Here is a 20,267-nt window from a genome sequence, read left to right on the forward strand (position 1 = left end):
TCAACATGTGAAGACAATAGGTGCAGGAGTAGAGGCCATTCAGCCCTTCGAGCCTGCACCGCCATTTAATGTGATTATAAACATAGAAATTAGGTGCAGGAGTAGGCCATTCAGCCCTTCGAGCCAGCACCATTCGCCATTCAATGTGATTATAGAAACATAGAAATTAGGTGCAGGAGTAGAGGCCATTCAGCCCTTCGAGCCAGCACCGCCACTCAATATGATCATGGCTGATCATCCAACTCAGTATCCCGTACCTGCCTTCTCTCCATACCCTCTGATCCCCTTAGCCACATCTAACTCCCTCTTAAATCTAACTCCCTCATAAATATGGCTGATCATCCCCAATCAGTACCCCGTTCCTACCTCCTCCCCATATCCCCCGACTCCGCTATCTTTTTTAAAATATTTTTATTTATTAATAGTACAGTAAATTACAGTAGTACAAGCCAGATATATCTTATTACATTTATTGTACCCCTTCATTTTTTAAGCTTTAAGGAAAGATAGAAATAAAGAAAGTAGAGAAAGTTGTGTTAGTGTAAAAGAGTGATCAATTTTTTAAAAAAAACATTAGTTAGGGAAAAGAGTTAAGAAATAGACCCTAGAAAAAAAAAAAACACAAAGAAAAAAAACAAAAGCTCTATTATGAAAACCGCGCAAAAGGGATATACCAACTTCGTATTTTTCCTCCCCCCTTACCAGATCCTGACACCATTCCTTTTTTGAAGTACTGATGCACCTTATTCTTCGACTCCTCTACCTTTAAGAGCCCTATCTAGCTCTCTCTTGAAAGTATCCAGAGAACCGGCCTCCACCGCCCTCTGAGGCAGAGAATTCAACAGACTCACAACTCTCTGTGTGAATAAGGAAGAATAAAACAAAATACCAGAGCAAAAGGAGGCTACAGACTTTTGGTTGTTCAGCAGAGCTACTACTCGTGGAAAAAAAGCTGTTTTTATGTCTGGCTGTGGTGGCTTTGACAGTCTGGAGTCGCCTTCCTTGTCACATGTCCCAGATAGGACAATTACATTATTACTTGCAGCAGCACAACACAATGTAAACATAGCACAATATAATAAACAAGGAAAAAAAAATAATCAGTGTGCGTATATACACATACAAGTCATCCTGCTAACAAATTATCTTTATCCCACCTTTCTCATTATGCATCTTTTTCTTCCACCTGAACACAACCCTTCCAGTCCTTTTATCTCTGCCCTCACCTCTATCCACCTATCACTCACCATGTTTTGTCGTCCTGCCTCCCCTCTTCCAGCTTTCCCCCCACCCATCAAAATCAGTCTGGAGGAGGATCTGAAACTGAAACGTCACCTACCCATGTTCTCCAGAAATGTCACCTGACTCACCGAGTTACTCCAGCACTCTGAAACGTCACCTACCCATGTTCTCCACAGATGCTGCCTGACCTGCTGAGTTACTCCAGCACTCTGTGAAATGTCACCTACCCATGTTCACCAGAGATGCTGCCTGACTCGCTGAGTTACTCCAGCACTCTGTGAAATGTCACCTACCCATGTTCACCAGAGATGCTGCCTGACCCGCTGAGTTACTCCAGCACTCTGTGAAATGTCACCTACCCATGTTCTCCAGAGATGCTGCCTGACCCGCTGAGTTACTCCAGCACGTTGTGCATTTATTTGTAAACCAACATCTGCACTTCCTCACATCTCCATTTGACAATAAATTAAACTTCTTCCTCCAACAGTGGCAGCTGTCTCGTCAGTCACCGTTTAACCTTAGCTCCATAGATGCTGCTGCACCCGCTGAGTTTCTCCAGCTTTTTTGTGTAACCACCGTTTAACCTTATGCTAGTTACTTCTTAATCCATTGAGAAAATAGCAATGGCCCACTTTCTTGACCTGCTACAATCCATGTGCTGAAGCACTCCCAGACCAGAGTGTTTAGTTTGGAGATTTCTGCATGGAAACAGGCCCTTCAGCCCACCGAGTCCAGGCTGACCATTGGTCACACTAGTTCTATGTTAACCAATTTACTCATCCACTCCTCACATACTAGGGTCAATTTACACAAGTCAACCAACCTACAAACCTGCAAGTCTTTGGAATGAGGAAGGAAACTGGAACCTATGCGATCACAGGGATAACATGCAAATTCCAGACAGCACCGGAAGTTAGGACTGAACCCTGGACTTTGAGGCAGCGACTGCCAGCTGCGCCACTGGGCCTATGCTGGAAATACTCCGCAGATTAAGAGGGTTAAGACTTCTGCTGTGCCTCATAGTTGGTGGGAGATACTTCATATTAGGAAGCGAGTCATGTACTGCAGTTTATTCACATGATGCAAGAGCTGGCAGCAGCTTCAGCAGTTTTGTTTCTCAAATTGGGTTTATTGTCATATGCATAAGTACAGTGATTTTCACAGGTACAATAAAAACCTTGCTTCCAGCAGCAGCACAAGCAAAGACTCAGACAACATTAAAATATAAACACAAAGATCTGGAGCAACTCAGTGGGTCAGGCAGCATCGCTGGAGAAAACAAATAGGTGACATTTCGGGTTGAGACCCTTCGTCAGCAACCAAATAAGGGTCACAACCCAAAACGTCACATATTCTTTTTCTCCAGAGATGCTGCCTTACCCGCTGATTAATCCAGCACTTTGTGTCTATCTTTGGCGTAAACCAGCATCTGCAGTTCCTTCCTACACACAAAAATATTAAATGGATACAAGACTCCGAGAGCCAACATAAACTTAACGGACCGAATGCGAGAATTAATTTGCCAGTCTGTGTTGATATTTCACTGTTGTCCTGCTCCTTGGAACGGATGACACGAGGAACTGCACATGCTGTAATCTTGAGTAAAGCAAAGTTCCAGAGGAATGCAGTGGATCAATGCAGCTAGATGTTGCAACAAGAACCATGGTGTCTCCCGAATATGGATCTTACCTGGAATCCAACTCCAGAAATATGAAAAGTAGAAATATATGGGTCTGAAGACAGGTCTCAACTCAAAACGTCAACCATTCCTTTTCTCCAGAGATAAGACAATAGGTGCAGGAGTAGGCCATTCGACCCTTTGAGCCAGCACCACCATTCAATGTGACCATGGCTGATCATCCCCAATAAGTACCCCGTTCCTGCCTTCCCCCCATTTCTCGTGACTCCGCTATTTTTAAGAGCCCTATCTAGCTCTCTCTTGAAAGTATCCAGAGAACCAGCCTCCACCGCCCACCGAGGCAGAGAATTCTAGACTCACAACTCGCTGTGGGAACAAGTGTTTCCTCATCTCCGTTCTAAATGGCTTACCCCTTATTCTTAAACTGAGGCCCCTGGCATCTCCGAGGAAAAAGTATGAGTGACGTTTCGGGCCGGGACCCTTCTTAGCGAAACGTCACCCATTATTTTTCACTATAGTTGCTGTCTGGCCCACTGAGTTACTCCAGGATTTTGTGACTATCTTTTGTATAAACCAACATCTGCAGTTCTGCTTCTATCCTTTAGAATCATGTTCCCTTCTGGTCGACCCGAACCTTATAATGCAAACGAGACACCAAATACTTTTAAATAGTTTATTTTTAAAATTACACAGCAAAAGCACACCTAGTAAATGTTAAAATTAATGATTTATCATTACATCTATTAATACATTTGCCGATTGAAGCCTACTGCTTGAGGTCACAAATGCTCCAGCTTCCCCCAACATCCAAATTGTGCCCATCAAGTAGATAAATTGATTGAAAGATACAGCACAGAAACAGGCCCTTCTGCACACCGAGCCCACGTCGAACATAATTTACCCATAGAACTAGTTCTATGTTATTCCCACTATCTCATCCACTCCCTACACACTAGAGGCGATTTACAGAAGCCAATTAACCTACAAACTCGCCATCTTTAGGATGTGGGAGGAAACCAGAGCACCTTGAGGAAACCCACACGGTCGGATTGATGCAGTGGGGAATCACAGCAAGACAGCTTGGAACTTCACAGCAACATGGTCTTCAGCCCACTCACAACCACAAGAAGTAAGACGCACCCACTATCCAGCCCACTTCACAGGGCAGTGGCTCTTGATGCAAAAGCAGCGTTTATGATCACCTAGAAAGGAAATGAAGTTGTTATTACAGCCACACATCATTGCATGTAACAGATTAGCTACTTCCTTCATCCCACAGCCACAATGATTCTCCACACAAGTTGTGGAGCTACAACTGCACTCAGCAGTGGTCACTAATCCTAAACTGCAGACTCCGCCCCAGGACCAGGGCTTAATCGATTGAAAGATACAGCATGAACCAGGCCCTTCGGCCCACCGAGTTCATGCAGACCATTGATCACCCGTTCACACTATTTCTATGTTATCCCACTTTCTCATCCACTCCCTACACATTAAGGGCTATTTACAGAGGGCCAATTAACCTACAACCTCGCACGTCTTTGAGATGTGGTAGGGAAAAATAGATGGCTGAATTGTGCTTCTATTGTTACATGATCAAAGTGCTAAGAGAGTACTTATTTTCTTACAAACCAGTTCAGTTGAGTATTAGCAAGTATTGGGTCCTAATAATTAGCAAGTGTACAGAATAGCCTATTGAGCACATGCATGCCACCATTTGAATGGCCTAATTCTGCTCCTTTGTCTTATGGGCTGAATCAATAGTAAATTAGCTTACCGCCACAGGCCTCTCCGACAAATGCCCAGCACTGGACTACGTCAACCTAGGAAGGAGGCAAAAAAGTTATAGTACTTTAGCAGCAACTACTGCCGTACTACATATTAACCTCCCAGTTAACTGACTTATGTCATGCTCTTTATTCCAATGAGAGCACAAACAGAAAACATTCCCATGAGACCAAAAGTCAAAACTGTACACTGGAAGCGAAATTTTAAAAATGCTGCAATAACACAGTAAATCTGACAGCATCTGCTGGAAGCATTTGAGACCTTGCACCAGAACAGTCTCACACTGATCTACACATATCTGTCAAGATAACTAGAAATAGAACACAGCAGTACAGCACAGGCCATTCGGCCCACATTGTCTGTGCCAAACACAATGCCAAGATCATAACTTTATTTCATTGAACAATGGGTCAAGAGCTCAGTGTTTCATCACTCAGTGTAAAGCAGTTAACCTGCTCACTAATTAAACAACTTGCTTACTAATTAAACTAAAACTCTAGAGAGAAAAAAAATGCAGAAGCTAAATGGCTGTCGCAACCACATGCAGGCATGCCAGCCAGCATTGGGTACTGTGGCCCCCTCACCTCCATCAGCCTGGCTTTGTCCTACCCCAACCTTTCTTTCTCCCCCATCAGTCTGAAACAAAACGTTATCCATCCGTGACTAGACACTGCTTAACCCGCTGAGTTACTCTGGCATTTTTTTTTTAAATAATAGGTCAGGAGTTAAATTAATTTAATTTAAGAGCTCATAGTTTCATCACTAAATACAAAGCAGCTGACTTGCATAATGATTAAATTATAACCCGACGGTCCCGGGCAGCAGCCAGTCCTCACTCAGGCACCCAGCGTGTCAATTCACTGGGCGGCACTTTTTTCGCTCATGTACACTCGGAGCCCAGTGCTAGCATCAGTGTGAAGGGCCGAGCTGGCGCCGGGACCAAAACTACCACACATACTCACTCACCCCGCTGTGTGTCCACGTGTAGCGACCATTCGGCCCATCGCCTCGGTGCCAGCGCCCGTCGCAAACCCACCCCAGTAACTTTATATCACCCTACACCCCGGCATTGTCCCCCTCCCTGTCACACCCTCTCAGCCGCTCCCCCCACCATCCCTCCCCGTTGTACTAGCCCAGCACATGGCCCTGTCTTTGTACAACCACCCCCACCTCTCTATCGCCCTCTCCTTCCTATTTCCGTCTACTTCCCTCTTGCCCCCATCCTGATCTCTCTATCTTCTTTACCACAGGCCCCTGCCCCCCTCCTAGCCAGCACTAGTCCCAGTCCCCACCCTACACTCCCTCTCTCCCACACACACACACCCCTATCCCACCCTCCCCCCCCCCCCACACACACAATGCCCCCCCACTCCCCCCCCTCAACCCACCCCTCCCCACACTCCCTGCACCCCGGCCTCTACCCAACCCTCCTGCGCCACCACTACCCCACTACTACTCCTCCCCTCCTCCGCCCCGCTGCCCCGGGCCGCGTACCCCCTCTCCTGCCGCTCACACCGAGAATGGACGCTCTTCCCCCCCCCTGCCCTCCCCGGCCCAGCCGCTGGCTCTAGCCGCCCGCCCGCGCACACACCACCCCCCTCTCCCCTCTCCCCGCCTAGGCCCCAGGCCTCACACTACCCCCCGCACACCCCCACTAGGCCCCAGGCCGCACGCCCCCACTAGGCCCCAGGCCTCACACTACCCCGGGCCGCACACACCCCCACTAGGCCCCAGGCCTCACACTACCCCGGGCCGCACACCCCCCACTAGGCCCCAGGCCTCACACTACCCCCGGGCCGCACACCCCCCACTAGGCCCCGGGCCGCACACCCCCACTAGGCCCCAGGCCTCACACTACCCCGGGCCACTAGGCCCCAGGCCTCACACTCCCCGGGCCGCTCACACCCCACTAGGCCCCAGGCCTCACACCTACCCCGGGCCACTAGGCCCCAGGCCCCCACACTACCCCGGGCCGCACACCCCCACTACACCCCCGGGCCGCACACCCCCCCACTAGGCCCCAGGCCTCACACTACCCCGGGCCGCACACACACCCCCACTAGGGCCCCAGGCTTCACACTACCCCGGGCCGCACACCCCCCCACTAGGCCCCAGGCCCCCCCCCACCCCGCGCCCCCCACCCCCCCTAGGCCCCAGGCCTCACACTACCCCGGGCCGCACACCCCCACTAGGCCCCGGGCCGCACACCCCCACTAGGCCCCAGGCCTCACACTACCCCGGGCCGCACACACCCCCCCCCTCTCCCCGCCCACCCGGCGCCGACACTGAGACCGCGCTCTCCGCCCGCCCCGCCTTTTATAGCCGCGCCCCAGGACCCCCGCCGCCTGCCCGCCGAGACTGCCCGCCTGCACCGTTGCATTTACCAAGCACAAAGATGAAATATAACGCGTTCCACTGCCTCAGTTAAGATTTAATTATTTTTTTTAAAAACGGAGCTTGATAGTCCGGCACTGCAAAGGCCTGACCCGCTTGGGCTATTTGTTCGGCGACTACAGGCGACTGGGCAGTCGTCACATGGTCGCCGGGATGAAGACTGTGTGGTCGCCAGTCGCCGTCAGTCGCCAGAACAGTCCTGACGTCTGAAGAAGGGTCTCCACCTGAAACATCACCCATTCCCTCACTCCTTAGACCCACTGAGCTCCTCCAGCTTTTTGTCTACCTGCCATTGTTTCCCAGCATCTGCAGTTCTTTCTTAAACGTGACGTTGTTCTTGTTGCCGCTGGATTTTGTATTGTTTAAAACGTGTTGGCGACTGTGGGCTTGATGTAGGATGTCTTCCCCTGCTGTGGATCGCCAGGTGATGTAGGATGCCTTCCCCTGCTGTGGATCGCCAGGTGATGTAGGATGTCCTCTCCTGCTGTACATCGCCAGGTGATGTAGGTTGTCTTCCCCTGCTGTGGATCGCCAGGTGATGTAGGATGTGTCCTGCCTTAGATCACCAGGTGATGTAGGATGTGTCCTGCCTTAGATCGCCAGGTGATGTAGGTTGTCCTCTCCTGCCTTAGATCGCCAGGTGATGTAGGTTGTGTCCTGCCTTAGATCGCCAGGTGATGTAGGATGTGTCCTGCCTTAGATCGCCAGGTGATGTAGGATGTCTTCTCCTGCTGTGGATCGCCAGGTGACTTAGGTTGTCCTCTCCTGCCATAGATCAGCAGGTGATGTAGGTTGTGTCCTGCCTTAGATCAGCAGGTGATGTAGGTTGTGTCCTGCCTTAGATCGCCAGGTGATGTAGGATTTCTTCTCCTGTTGTGGATCACCAGGTGACTTAGGTTGTGTCCTGCCGAAGATCGCCAGGTGTTGTAGGTTGTCTTCTGCCTTAGATCACCAGGTGATGTAGGATGCCTTCTCCTGCTGTGGATCGCCAGGTGATGTAGGTTGTCCTCTCCTGCCTTAGATCAGCAGGTGATGTAGGATGTCTTCTCCTGCCATAGATCAGCAGGTGTTATAGGTTGTCTTCTGCCTTAGATCACCAGGTGATGTAGGATGCCTTCTCCTGCTGTGGATCGCCAGGTGATGTAGGTTGTCTCCTGCCTTAGATCGCCAGGTGATGTAGGATGTCTCCTGCCTTAGATCGCCAGGTGATGTAGGATGTCTCCTGCCTTAGATCACCAGGTGATGTAGGATGTCTCCTGCCTTAGATCGCCAGGTGATGTAGGATGTCTTCTCTTGCTGTACATCGCCAGGTGATGTAGCTTGTCACCGGGTGGTGGCCAAATTCCATTGGCGACTCCCTACGTCAAACGGCGGGTGGTACCAGCGTCTAGAGAAGTCAAGTGCAACTTTTGAAAGCAAGTGCGCAGCTCCACGTGATCGGGAGTATATTGTGCGCAGACATTCACGTTTTTTTTTCTCGTTGGCAACGGTGAGCATCGCAAGATGGTTCCAAGAAGAAGGAAGGAGCAGCCCCCACTCACCTGGCAGGTTAAGACTGAGGAGATCCAGGAGATTGTGGTCCAGGAGGTTGAGGTCAAGGTGGAGGAGGACCTGGAGGAGACCATGGAGATGGCCATAGAGGTGGGTCATGTCCACATCACCACCCCACCGTGGACTGACCGCCCTTTCAAGGCCACAGGTACTGTTTCTGGCCCAGACTCACACTATGCACAGGTCACTGCTACCTCACGAAGGGTAAAGAAGCCCTGGAAAATCGCTCCACCATATAACTTCAGCAGGGAACAAGAGGAGGAGCTGGTAGATTGGTATCAGGCAAACACTGATTTATACGATAAGAACAGCAATTATTATCGTAGCAAGACGAAAAAGAGCGCACTACTTCACTCCAAGGCGAAGGAGTTCCCTGGCTGCACCTGTAAGCACCCACTTACTTGGTTGTTTGTCTGTACAGAATTCTGTTAATAATAATGGAAATAAACATTCGTTCCACATTGATCTTCATTTATTTTTTGTTTTTACAGATGCCCAACTGTGTCGATGGATCAAGGGGCAGAGAACCAGGTACGGCAAGTTGTCACGGAGTGCCAGCAAGTCTGGGTCTGATGGCAAAAAAATTACAGATAGGGAGCAATGGATACTGGACAAATGGGCCTTTATGGAAACTCACATTATACGACTAGAGAAGAGGCGGAGCACCAAGAGGGTACTCATTATAAAATACTTATTGTGACATTGATCATTTCATTGTCATCTTGCTTGCCACGGCCTGATGGTCCCGAAAGTTTGTAATACGCATTTATTTTCTTCCAGTTTGAGAAGAAGACACTGCCTAGAATCTCCAGTGAGGATGCTCTTGAGTTTGAGTTTGAGAAGAAGACACTGCCTAGTGTCTCCAGTGAGGATGGTCTCGATGCTCTTGAAGTAATCTCTGAACCCACCCCCTCCACCAGTCAGCAGCACAGCGCGAGGAGATGGATCACTGCCAGCCCCACAGTCGGCTCCACTACAACTACAGCTGAGGAAGAGGAGAGACAGGCGACTCAGCGGGAGCTGATCAAAGAGGTATGGGCCCGTCCCACTTGGGGATGATCAGCCATGATCACATTGAATGGCGGTGCTGGCTTGAAGGGCCAAATGGCCTACTCCTGCACCTATTGTCTATTGGGATTTTTTTTTAGCGACTGCGGACATCATTGACTGACATATCAGGTCACCGAAAAATATGCGGTGTGATGACGTATTGATGCGTGCTGTTTTTTCAAGTGTCGCAACATTTTTTTTGTCGCCACTGGATTTTAAAATGTTCAAAATCTTTTTTGACACTGATATGATGCCAGCAGAAACGCCAAGTGGGACGGGCCCTTTAAATACTTTTGGTAATTTTTTTTGCAGATTTCTCTTCTCATCCATCCATCTTCTTCTCCTTTTTTTCCCAAATTGACTGACCTGTATCGTACTCATTTATGCTGCAGCTCGTGCAACAGGCAACAGGAGCCCGGGAAGCCAGACACTCCATGATACAGCCCCAGACATCACATGAGAGGGCTGTTGACACCTTCTTGGCCTTCTTAAAAACAGAGCTGCTGAAGATTCCCGAAAACGTGTGGAATAGCTACACCATCGACGCCTTGTCGAGGGCCCAAAGCTTCTCTCGGCAGGTAAATCTTTCAATCACATTTTGTGGAATTTTGGAAACAATTGACTTTAATATCTGACCTTTGTAGCACGCAGAGATCGAACCCGGCGTTTGGAAGCCGCGGTCACGAGACTCGGGAGGGACCGCCTGTTTCACGCGGTTTATCACTTGCGCGCGTTAGTTCAGCGCTGACCACCGCTGTGGGCAGACGTGTCTATAGAACCTGCGTACTGGCAATCAAACTTGTGAATAAAGATTTGTGGAAAACTCCAGTAGTCGTTTCTCAGACCACTAAACCTTAAAATTAATGTTTTTGTAAGAAATATTCACAATGAATTCATTGGGGTTGCAACTCTGCAGCTGATGACATTCTTGGGTCACCCACAGACGGGACTGATGGTACCACAACATCAGCTGGCTCACCAGCTATCTAATGTTATAATACATTTTGTGAATTGGACTTGAAATTCTTTTGTCACACACTGCTTGTGAAAAGTTTTAATTTATTTGCCTTCCATTTCATATTGATAGGTTTCAGAATCGGGGCAGTATCACATAAGAAAGTGGCCAATGCACACAATGTAAATGAACTATTTGTTTAAGAAAGAACTGCAGATGCTGGAAAAATCGAAGGTGGACAAAAATGCAGGAGGAACTCAGCGGGTGAGGCAGCATCTAGATGCTGCTTCACCCGCTGGGTTTCTCCAGCATTTTTGTCTACCATGTAAATGAACTAAATCAGCAATATTTACATTGTGTGTTTTCACTGCTAAAAATATAATATTAAAACTAGTCAAACATCCTTGACAACTTCTATCAATTTTGCCATCAACAAAGTGGAGAAAAAGAAAACAAATTTGAGCATTGTTATCCAATTGTTTTAGTTGTCCAAATCAAAAGGCTTGTTTTGAAGAAACTCTTGATATTTATACTGACAATAATGACATTGCATTTTTTTGTACGCAGTGCCAACCATCTTTAATGAAAGAGGAAACATAATTGAAATTTGTGGACGACATTCAGTGGCTTGAATTTTATAAATTTTGTATAATATTCTCCTTACGTGGAATGTACCAATTCGTGGAAGGAATCCCAACATCCTGTGTCTTCTCCACAATCACAGCTGGATTCCCAGAATACACCAGCCTTGATTCACCCATACATACACCAGTGATACCAAGATACAACCTGATCAGAGATCCAGGACTCTCGTGGAGACTTGTCTGAACCTCACAGATTTATTGGACACAGATCACCAAGTGTAATGTGTCCATAAATGATGTAAAGCCCATTATTGAGAACAACTAAAATCATGTTATTTGCAATGTAATGTTAAATAAAGAAATTATTTTTTGTTAGTTATGGTTATTCATTGATTTATTATAGATTTCAATTGAATTGTGATTATTCTTTTTCAGTAGGAACTGTAGTTTGCTCCTATTAACCTTGTTTAAGAAATGGTTTGCTTCGATATGATGTTCTTTCTAATTTAATTTTAAATAAAGACATTTTTGTTAAAATTATGGTTCTTCATAGATTTATCATAGATAATTTCAATTCAAATGTGATTATTATATTTGTGTATGCATAGTATGCTTCCTGTGTTAAAACAATGGTTGTTTTAATATCAATAAAGGAAATGTTTGACATTTTTATGACAATTGGTGTGTGAAGATCTTATTTTTCAGAATTGCTCATCATGGCATTCATTTCAAATATATAAATTTGATATATTTAGATCAATAAAACAAACACCAAAATTGTGCTGCATTGAAAAACAAAATCTTATAGGAGGATTATTATCTGTTGCGGGCTCTCTTGCTGGAGTGGTGGACTTCTGTTTGTTTGTATGGGCTGTTTGCTGCTGGTCTTCAGATCAAGCCATTCTGCCATGGTACATTGCCTAGTTGTAGTAAGTGCTGAGATGGTCTCTCTGGTCCTTGGCTGTCTTGTTGCAGGTGTTTCCGGGCAATCTCTCCAGTGCCACCATGGGTGCAGCCTGTCCTCCAGTTCTCCATGAGCTGGAGGACAGGCTCATGGGTCTGAAGAAGGGTTTCGGCCCGAAACGTTGCCTATTTCCTTCGCTCCATAGATGCTGCCGCACCCGCTGAGTTTCTCCAGCAATTTTCGATTTTCCAGCATCTGCAGTTCCTTCTTGAACACGAGCCTGGTGTGACATTTCCTGTCTGGTTGTCTACTCGGTCACCCACCCTCCACCATGGCTGCTGCTGCTGCACTTGTGGTACTGATCAGGTTGTGGAGGACACATGCTACGTAGACCATGGTCTCCACATTCTTGGGCTGCTGGTCCATCGTAGTCAGCAAGCATCTGAATCTGCTGGCGAGGATACCCAAGGCTTTTTCCACGACCCTCCTAGCCCTGGACAGCCTGTGGTTGAAGATCCTCTGCTCCCTTGACATCCGCCTGTGAGGGTATGGCTTCATCAGAAGAAGGTTCTGAAGAAGGGTTTCAGCCCGAAACGTTGCCTATTTCCTTCGCTCCATAGATGCTGCCGCACCCGCTGAGTTTCTCCAGCACTTTTGTCTACCTTCGATTCTCCAGCTACTGCAATTCCTTCTTGAACATAGCTTCATCATCCAAGGCCTGAGTGGGAAGGCATCATCACCAACCAGTGCGTAGGGGATGTCAGGGTTGTCTTCTCCTGGCTGAGGTTCTGGATCAGGAAAGCCTGCTGTTCCTTCTTCCAGTGCCTGCCCAAGGGAGGTCTCTCTCCAGATCCCACTGTCTTGTTGGGAGTAACTCAGCGGGTCAGGCAGTGGGTAGACTTGTCGGGCCGAATGGCCTAATTCTGCTCCTATAACTTACGAATTAATGACCATTTATGGTGCTGTTTGGCCTGGAAATAAATTAACCACATACCCCATCCATGAGGCACGAGTCTAGATACTGCCTTAATCAACCATTTGAATGTGCCAATGTCTAAATATATTTATTAAACCACGCTGAACAAATTGTTGGAGGAATTTCTTTAATCTGCCGGATAAATTGTGCAATTTTGCACGGTTCCCGGCTGTCTGGATCAATCTGCAACACCGACACTTTCTCACGATGAGCCGAACAGAGACTGCACTCCTCCCCCACACCACAGGGCTGATCCCACAAACATCCAGCGCTCCTCACCCACCGAAGGGCAACAAATCCCGTGTCAAATAAAGACACAGAGTGCTGGAGTAACTCAGTGGGTCAGGCAGCATCTGTGGAGAACATGGATAGATGACGTTTCACAGAGTGCTGGAGTAACTCAGCGGGTCAGGCAGCATCTGTGGAGAACATGGATAGGTGACGTTTCCCAGAGTGCTGGAGTAACTCAGCGGGTCAGGCAGCATCTGTGGAGAACATGGATAGGTGACGTTTCACAGAGTGCTGGAGTAACTCAGCGGGTCAGGCAGCATCTGTGGGGAACATGGATAGGTGACGTTTCACAGAGTGCTGGAGTAACTCAGCGGGTCAGGCAGCATCTGTGGAGAACATGGATAGGTGACGTTCCACAGAGTGCTGGAGTAACTCAGCGGGCCAGGCAGCATCTATGGAGCTAAAGAAATAGGCAACGTTTCGGGTCGAAACCCTTCCGGGTTTCGGCCCGAAACGTTGCCTATTTCCAGAAGAGTTTCGGCCCGAAACGTTGCCTATTTCCTTCGCTCCATAGATGCTGCTGCACCATAACTCAGCGGGTCAGGCAGCATCTGTGGAGAACATGGATAGGTGACGTTTCACAGAGTGCTGGAGTAACTCAGCGGGTCAGGCAGCATCTATGGAGAAAAGAAGTAGGTGATGTTTCTGGTCGAGACCATTTCTTCAGACTGATTCTGAAATCTGAAGAAGGTCCTGACATGAAATGTTGCCTCTCTGACTCTGGACTGTAACCAGAAGCAGCTGCTCTGCCCATCGTGCCTGCGGTGGGATCTAGCTGTGTAGAACAGCCCACTCTGCCTCCTACTGTACTGCTGGGCCGCCTCAGCGCTGAAACTAATTTTGGACTGCACGCACGCACGCAGTTCTCAAGAGTGAGATGCAAGCACAAATCTTCCTTTCTTTCTGGTGAGACCAGAGAGACGGGTCATGTCACGGGGAGAGATGCTTGCTGCTTTGTTCTCACAAGCTGAAAATAGTCTTGCTCTGAATGACCAGGCAGTGATAATGCCATTTATTGAAGGCTGCTACTGATCTCCTGACTAGCTTTCTGCCTTGCTTCTTACGTAAGAGATTCCAAGCTTCGGGTTTGTCCTGAACTCTAGATGGGGCACAGCTTCCGTTCCCAACTGGATGTGAACAAAGTTCTTCTGTTGTGAGAGAGATGTTTCCTCTGGGGGCTGTGGTGTGGAGCTGCTGACGGAAATAGTCCAGCTGTGTTGTCAGAACCGCTGCATAATACATGCAGATGTTTCTGCTGCAATACGAGTCTCAGGGACAGTGACAAAGACCAGGGTGCGAGGTAGGAGGCTTGAGGGGTCAACTCTAACCCTAATCCTAAAGTGCTGGAGTAACTCAGTAGGTCAGGCAGCATCTGTGGAGAACATGGATAGGTGACGTTTCACAGAGTGCTGGAGTAACTCAGCGGGTCAGGCAGCATCTGTGGAGAACATGGATAGGTGACGTTTCACAGAGTGCTGGAGTAACTCAGCTGGTCAGGCAGCATCTGTGGAGAACATGGATAGGTGACGTTTCACAGAGTGCTGGAGTAACTCAGCGGGTGCAGCAGCATCTATGGAGTGAAGGAATTAGGTAACGTTTCAGGCCGAAACCCTTCCGGGTTTCGGCCCGAAACGTTGCCTATTTCCAGAAGAGTTTCGGCCCGATACGATGCTGGTTCATTATGATGATGGACAAAATGCTGGAGTAACTCAGCGGGTCAGGCAGCATCTGTGGAGAACATGGATAGGTGACGTTTCACAGAGTGCTGGAGTAACTCAGCGGGTCAGGCAGCATCTGTGGAGAACATGGATAGGTGACGTTTCACAGAGTGCTGGAGTAACTCAGCGGGTCAGGCAGCATCTGTGGAGAACATGGATAGGTGACGTTTCACAGAGTGCTGCTGGAGTAACTCAGCGGGTCAGGCAGCATCTGTGGAGAATATGGATAGGTGACGTTTCACTGAGTGCTGGAGTAACTCAGCGGGTCAGGCAGCATCTGTGGAGAACATGGATAGGTGACGTTTCATAGAGTGCTGGAGTAACTCAGCGGGTGCAGCAGCATCTATGTGAAGAATTAGGTAATACCCTTCCGGGTTTGAAACGTTGCCTATTTCCAGAAGAGTTTCGGCCCGATACGATGCTGGTTCATTATGATGATGGACACAAAATGCTGGAGTAACTCAGCGGGTCAGGCAGCATCTGTGGAGAACATGGATAGGTGACGTTTCACAGAGTGCTGGAGTAACTCAGCGGGTTAGGCAGCATCTGTGGAGAACTGGATAGGTGACGTTTCGGGTCTGGATCCTTTTTCAAACTGATTGCAGTAAGTTCATAAGTGATAGGAGCAGAATTAGGCCATTCGGCCCATCGAGTCTCTCTCCGAGATTCAATCCTGACTGATCTATCTCTCCCTCCCAACCCCATTCTCCTGCCTTCTCCCCATAACCCCTGACACCCGCACTGATCAAGAATCTGTCAAATCTTCACATTAAATATATCCATTGACTCGGCCTCCACCGCCACGGGGCGGGATGGAGAAAGCTGGAAAAGAGATGGGGTGGGGCACGACACAAAGTCTGGCGAGAGATAGGTGGATAAAGGTATAGGGGAGAGGGGTGGACAAAGGCCAGAGTTGAAAGGGAGACAAGGAGGTGTGAGATAAGGAGAGCAGAGGGGAACATTGAGAAGATGGAGAGGTGATTTCTTGGGTCTCTGGAAGGTCACCACTGCGGTTAAACTCAGTCGATCCAACATTGTTGATACAACTTCCAATTTTCTTGATTAGTGCGGGTGTCAGGGGTTATGGGGAGAAGGCAGGAGAATGGGGTTAGGAGGGAGAGATAGATCAGCCAGGACTGAATGGCGGAGTTGACTTGATGGGCCGAATGGCCTAATTCTGCTTCTATCACTTATGACCTGGTGATTACAACTCTCCATCAACCTGGTGAATGTCCTCCATTTCAACGACATCCTTCCCACTATGTAGATACCAGAGCTGCACACAATCGCACAGTGCATCAGCCAACGTTTTGTACCACTGCATTCCACAATCATTTGCCCGGACCACTAGATAACTCTCCCTGCAAAGTAATCACAGCCTTCCATATCACACGGACTCATTCCCAACTTCAGCAAGATTTAAATTTTATTACTGGGCTGCCCAGCAGAGGGAGCAACAGATCGCGTGGGTAGGAACTGCATATGGTGGTTTACACCAAAGATCGACATCAAAAAGCTGGAGCATAAGAGTACAGTGCGGAAACAGGCCCTGCAGCCCAACTTGCCCACGCCGGCCAACAATGTCCCAGCTACGCTAGTCCCACTTGCCTGCCCTTAGTCCATATCGCTCCAAACCTGCCCTATCCATGTACCTGTCTGTTTCTTAAAAGATGGGATAGTCCCAGCCTCAACTACCTCCTCTGGCAGCTCGGTCCATACACCCACCACCCTTTGTGTGAAAAAGTTACCCCGTCGGAATCCTATTCAATCTTTTCCCCTTCACCTTGAACCTATGTCCTCTGGTCCTTGATTCCCCTACTCTGTAAAAGAGACTGCATCTACCCGATCTATTCCTCTCATGATTTTATACACCTCTATAAGAACCCCCTCATCCTCCTGCACTCCATGGAATAGAGACCCAGCCTGCCCTCCCTATAGCTCACAGCCTCTAGTCCTGGCAACATCCTTTTCTGAACCCGTTCAAGCTCGACAATTTATTTCCTATAACATGGTGCCCAGAACTGAACACAATATTCTAAATGCGGTCTCACCAACGTCTGAGAGAGAGCAACAGGATCTTACAATAGACTGACTCGGATATAAAATCAAGACACAAGGAACTGCTGATGTGTTGGTTTACAAAAAAAGACACAGAGTGCTGGAGTAACTCAGCGGGTCAGGCAGCATCTGTGGAGAACATAGATAGAACATGGATAGGTGACGTTTCACAGAGTGCTGGAGTAACTCAGCGGGTCAGGCAGCATCTGTGGAGAACATGGATAGCTGCCTTACAGCGAATGCAACGCGAGAGACCCGGGTCATTCAGAAGGCCATTCAGCCCCTTCAAGCCAGCACCGCCATTCAATATGATCATGGCTGATCATCCAGAATCAGTACCCAGTTCCTGCTTTTTACCCCATATCCCTTGATTCCTTTAGCCCCATGAGCTAAATCTAACTCTCTCTTGAAAACATCCAGTGAATTGGCCTCCACTGTCTTCTGTGGCAGGTCACGGGAAGAACGTGCAAACTCCGCACAGACAGTACAGGTGGTCAGGATCAAACCGGGGTCCCTGGGCACTGTAAGGCAGCAACTCTACCGTGCCGCCCCTTACTCCAGCACTTTGTGTCTTTTTTTGTAAACCAGCATCTGCAGTTCCTTGTGTCTTCAATGTGTGAAATCTGGTGTCTGCAAGGAGGTCTTGCAAAGCTGGGACAACCTTCCCGTGGCTTCAGCGGAGAAACTGTACAGAATTGTACTTCCTTTAAAAATCACAGCACTGAAACACAAGCCTGCAGGACTGTCCCACCCACACACAGACTCCCACACCCCTTACTCCCCTCACACTTCCTCTCCACCCACTTCTACAGCAGCCTGCACATGCCCAGAGAACTGATACCTCTTGGCATTCTCTCTGAGGCATCGGGGAGAGGGAGGGAGGGAGAGAGAGAGTGTGAAAGAAGGAGAGAGAGAAAGAGGGGAGAGTGAAAGGAGAGAGAGAGAGAGAGAGAGGGAGGGAGAAGGAAAGAAGAGAGAGAGGAGAGAGAGAGAGGGAGGGAGAGAGCTCGACAGGACAGACACAACCACTGGGCTGGATTCTGGTGTCGCTTCTGTTGAGAAACCACTCTCCCACCCTCCGCTCGTGGTTTCGTTTATCGGTCTGAAGACCCACTGCTGAAACACTGACGGTTCTGAGGAAGTTGGCAAAAGATTTGGGTAAGTCTTGCTAAAGATTTATGTGTATGTGTGTGTGTGTGTATATGTGTATGTGTGTGTCTGAGTGTGTGTGTGTGTGTGTGTGTGTGTGTCTGTGTGTGTATGTGTGTGTGTGTATGTGTGTGTCTGTGTGTGTGTGTGTGTGTGTGTGTGTGTGTGTGTGTGTGTGTGTGTGTGTGTGTGTGTGTGTGTGTGTGTGTGTGTGTGTGTGTGTGTGTGTGTGTGTGTGTGTGTGTGTGTGTGTGGGTGTGTGGGTGTGGGTGTATATATGTGTGTTGGGGGTGTGAGTGTGTCTGTGTGGTATATATGTGTGTGTGAATGTGTGTGTGGGTGTTTGTGAGTGTGTATGTGTGTGCGCATGTGTGTGAGTGAGTGTGCCTGTGTGTGTGTGTGTGTGTGTGTTGCGTGTGTGTGTGTGTGTGTGCGTGTGCAAGTGTGTGTGCGCATGTGTGGGAGTGAGTGTGCCTGTGTGTGTATGTGTGTATGTGTGTGTTGCGTGGGTGTGTGTGTGTGTGTGTGTGTGTGTGAGTGTGCAAGTGTGTGTGCGTGTGTGAGTGTGCAAGTGTGTGTGTGCCGAGTGTGAGTGTACATATGTGGATTGCTGTTGCCACAGTTATAAATAAAGGCATGAAGTCAATGCGTGCATGGAGCAGCAGAGACTGGCAATAGCTGATCACCGCTCTGCCCATTCTGTGCAGCTATCATTTTACAGCCTTTTGTCAGCGGTTTACAGTCTGGACGCGGGCCAAGCGTGCAGGGAATACTTTGCCCTTTCCCCAGGAATTGTGGAGCGGATGATAAATCATGGAACAGCTCTGGCAGCGAGCGGCTGGGTTACAAATGGAACGGTTCCCCTTCCTGCCTGGAAGAAATGAGTGGTTCCTTAACGGGACCATGTGTGTGGGGTGGGTCAGTGTGGAGGGGGCTCGGGAGAGAATGGTGTTGCCCCCCCCCCTCCCCCCAACCCAGGCAACTATTTGTGTGTCAGTCACAGGGGCACCCCGTGGAGGCCAAGTCAGTGGATATTTTTAAGGCAGGGATGGACATTCTTGATTAGAACCGGTGTCTAGGGTTATGGGGAGAAGGCAGGAAAATGGGATTAGGATGCAGAGATCAGCCATGATTGAATGGCGGGGTAGACTGGATGGGCCGAATGGCCTAATTCTACTATACCTTGTGAAGCAGATCCACAATCACATATTACAATCGCTCTGCACTCTTGAAGCTCTGGTTCTGTATCACTATATCACATAGAAAGCGAATGGTATGTTAGCTTTCATAGCGAAAGGATTTGAGTATAGGAGCAGGGAGGTTTCTACTGCAGTTGTACAGGGTCTTGGTGAGACCACACCTGGAGTATTGCGTACAGTTTTGGTCTCCAAATCTGAGGAAGGACATTATTGCCATAGAGGGAGTACAGAGAAGGTTCACCAGACTGATCCCTGGGATGTCAGGACTGTCTTATGAAGAAAGACTGGATAGACTTGGTTTATACTCTCTAGAATTTAGGAGACTGAGAGGGGATCTTATAGAAACTTACAAAATTCTTAAGGGGTTGGACAGGCTAGATGCAGGAAGATTGCTCCCGATGTTGGGGAAGTCCAGGACAAGGGGTCACAGCTTAAGGATAAGGGGGAAATCCTTTAAAAACTGAGATGAGAAGAACTTTTTTTTCACACAGAGAGTGGTGAATCTCTGGAACTCTCTGCCACAGAGGGTAGTCGAGGGCACAGTTCATTGGCTATATTTAAGAGGGAGTTAGATGTGGCCCTTGTGGCTAAGGGGATCAGAGGGTATGGAGAGAAGGCAGGTACGGGATACTGAGTTGGATGATCAGCCATGATCATATTGAATGGCGGTGCAGGCTCGAAGGGCCGAATGGCCTCTACTACTCCTGCACCTAATTTCTATGTTTTTCTATCTATCTGTACACTGTAAACGGCTCGATTGTAATCGCGT

At 48.4% G+C, this 20,267-nt stretch overlaps 2 protein-coding genes and 1 long non-coding RNA gene across 4 annotated transcripts in view; 2 read left to right on the top strand and 1 right to left on the bottom strand.

The window, feature by feature from the left end:
• Positions 1-3,540: 3,540 nt before the first annotated feature.
• Positions 3,541-5,761, bottom strand: LOC129713986 (uncharacterized). The gene is made up of 3 exons (XR_008726300.1): positions 5,636-5,761; positions 4,659-4,704; positions 3,541-4,083 (listed from the first exon to the last, which is right to left on the bottom strand). It is a non-coding gene; the product is annotated as an uncharacterized LOC129713986 (long non-coding RNA).
• A 1,301-nt stretch (positions 5,762-7,062) lies between these two features.
• On the top strand, positions 7,063-11,881 carry LOC129713984 (uncharacterized). Of its 2 annotated transcripts, XM_055663429.1 has the most exons (7): positions 7,063-7,487; positions 7,599-7,808; positions 7,985-8,999; positions 9,106-9,287; positions 9,395-9,646; positions 10,057-10,242; positions 11,187-11,881. In XM_055663429.1, the coding sequence occupies exons 3-7, from the start codon at positions 8,567-8,569 to the stop codon at positions 11,217-11,219; spliced, it is 1,086 nt and encodes a 361-aa protein (XP_055519404.1). In that variant the 5' UTR covers positions 7,063-7,487; positions 7,599-7,808; positions 7,985-8,566; the 3' UTR covers positions 11,220-11,881. The 2 variants fall into 2 exon arrangements, with proteins under 2 accessions (XP_055519404.1, XP_055519405.1); XM_055663430.1 differs by lacking the exons at positions 7,063-7,487; positions 7,599-7,808 and having other exon boundaries at positions 7,980-8,999; positions 9,449-9,646.
• A 6,219-nt stretch (positions 11,882-18,100) lies between these two features.
• The window catches only part of si:ch211-51c14.1 (protein kinase C and casein kinase substrate in neurons protein 3), a 32,990-nt gene continuing 30,823 nt past the window's right edge, over positions 18,101-20,267 (top strand). Inside the window, exon 1 of the mRNA XM_055662968.1 lies at positions 18,101-18,308. The gene's annotated coding sequence lies outside the window, so the exon portion shown is untranslated. The remainder of the gene's footprint in view (positions 18,309-20,267) is intronic.

Source organism: Leucoraja erinacea, chromosome 37 (assembly GCF_028641065.1).
Source record: "Leucoraja erinacea ecotype New England chromosome 37, Leri_hhj_1, whole genome shotgun sequence".
NCBI classification, from domain to species: domain Eukaryota; kingdom Metazoa; phylum Chordata; class Chondrichthyes; order Rajiformes; family Rajidae; genus Leucoraja; species Leucoraja erinaceus.

Bases quoted from the DNA above. Each gene is read 5' to 3' on its own strand.
- LOC129713984 (XM_055663429.1), top strand. From the start codon at position 8,567: ATGGTTCCAAGAAGAAGGAAGGAGCAGCCCCCACTCACCTGGCAGGTT. The intron at 9,000-9,105 runs GTAAGCACCCAC...TTGTTTTTACAG, and splicing joins GGAGTTCCCTGGCTGCACCT to ATGCCCAACTGTGTCGATGG. The intron at 9,288-9,394 runs GTACTCATTATA...ATTTTCTTCCAG, and splicing joins AGAGGCGGAGCACCAAGAGG to TTTGAGAAGAAGACACTGCC.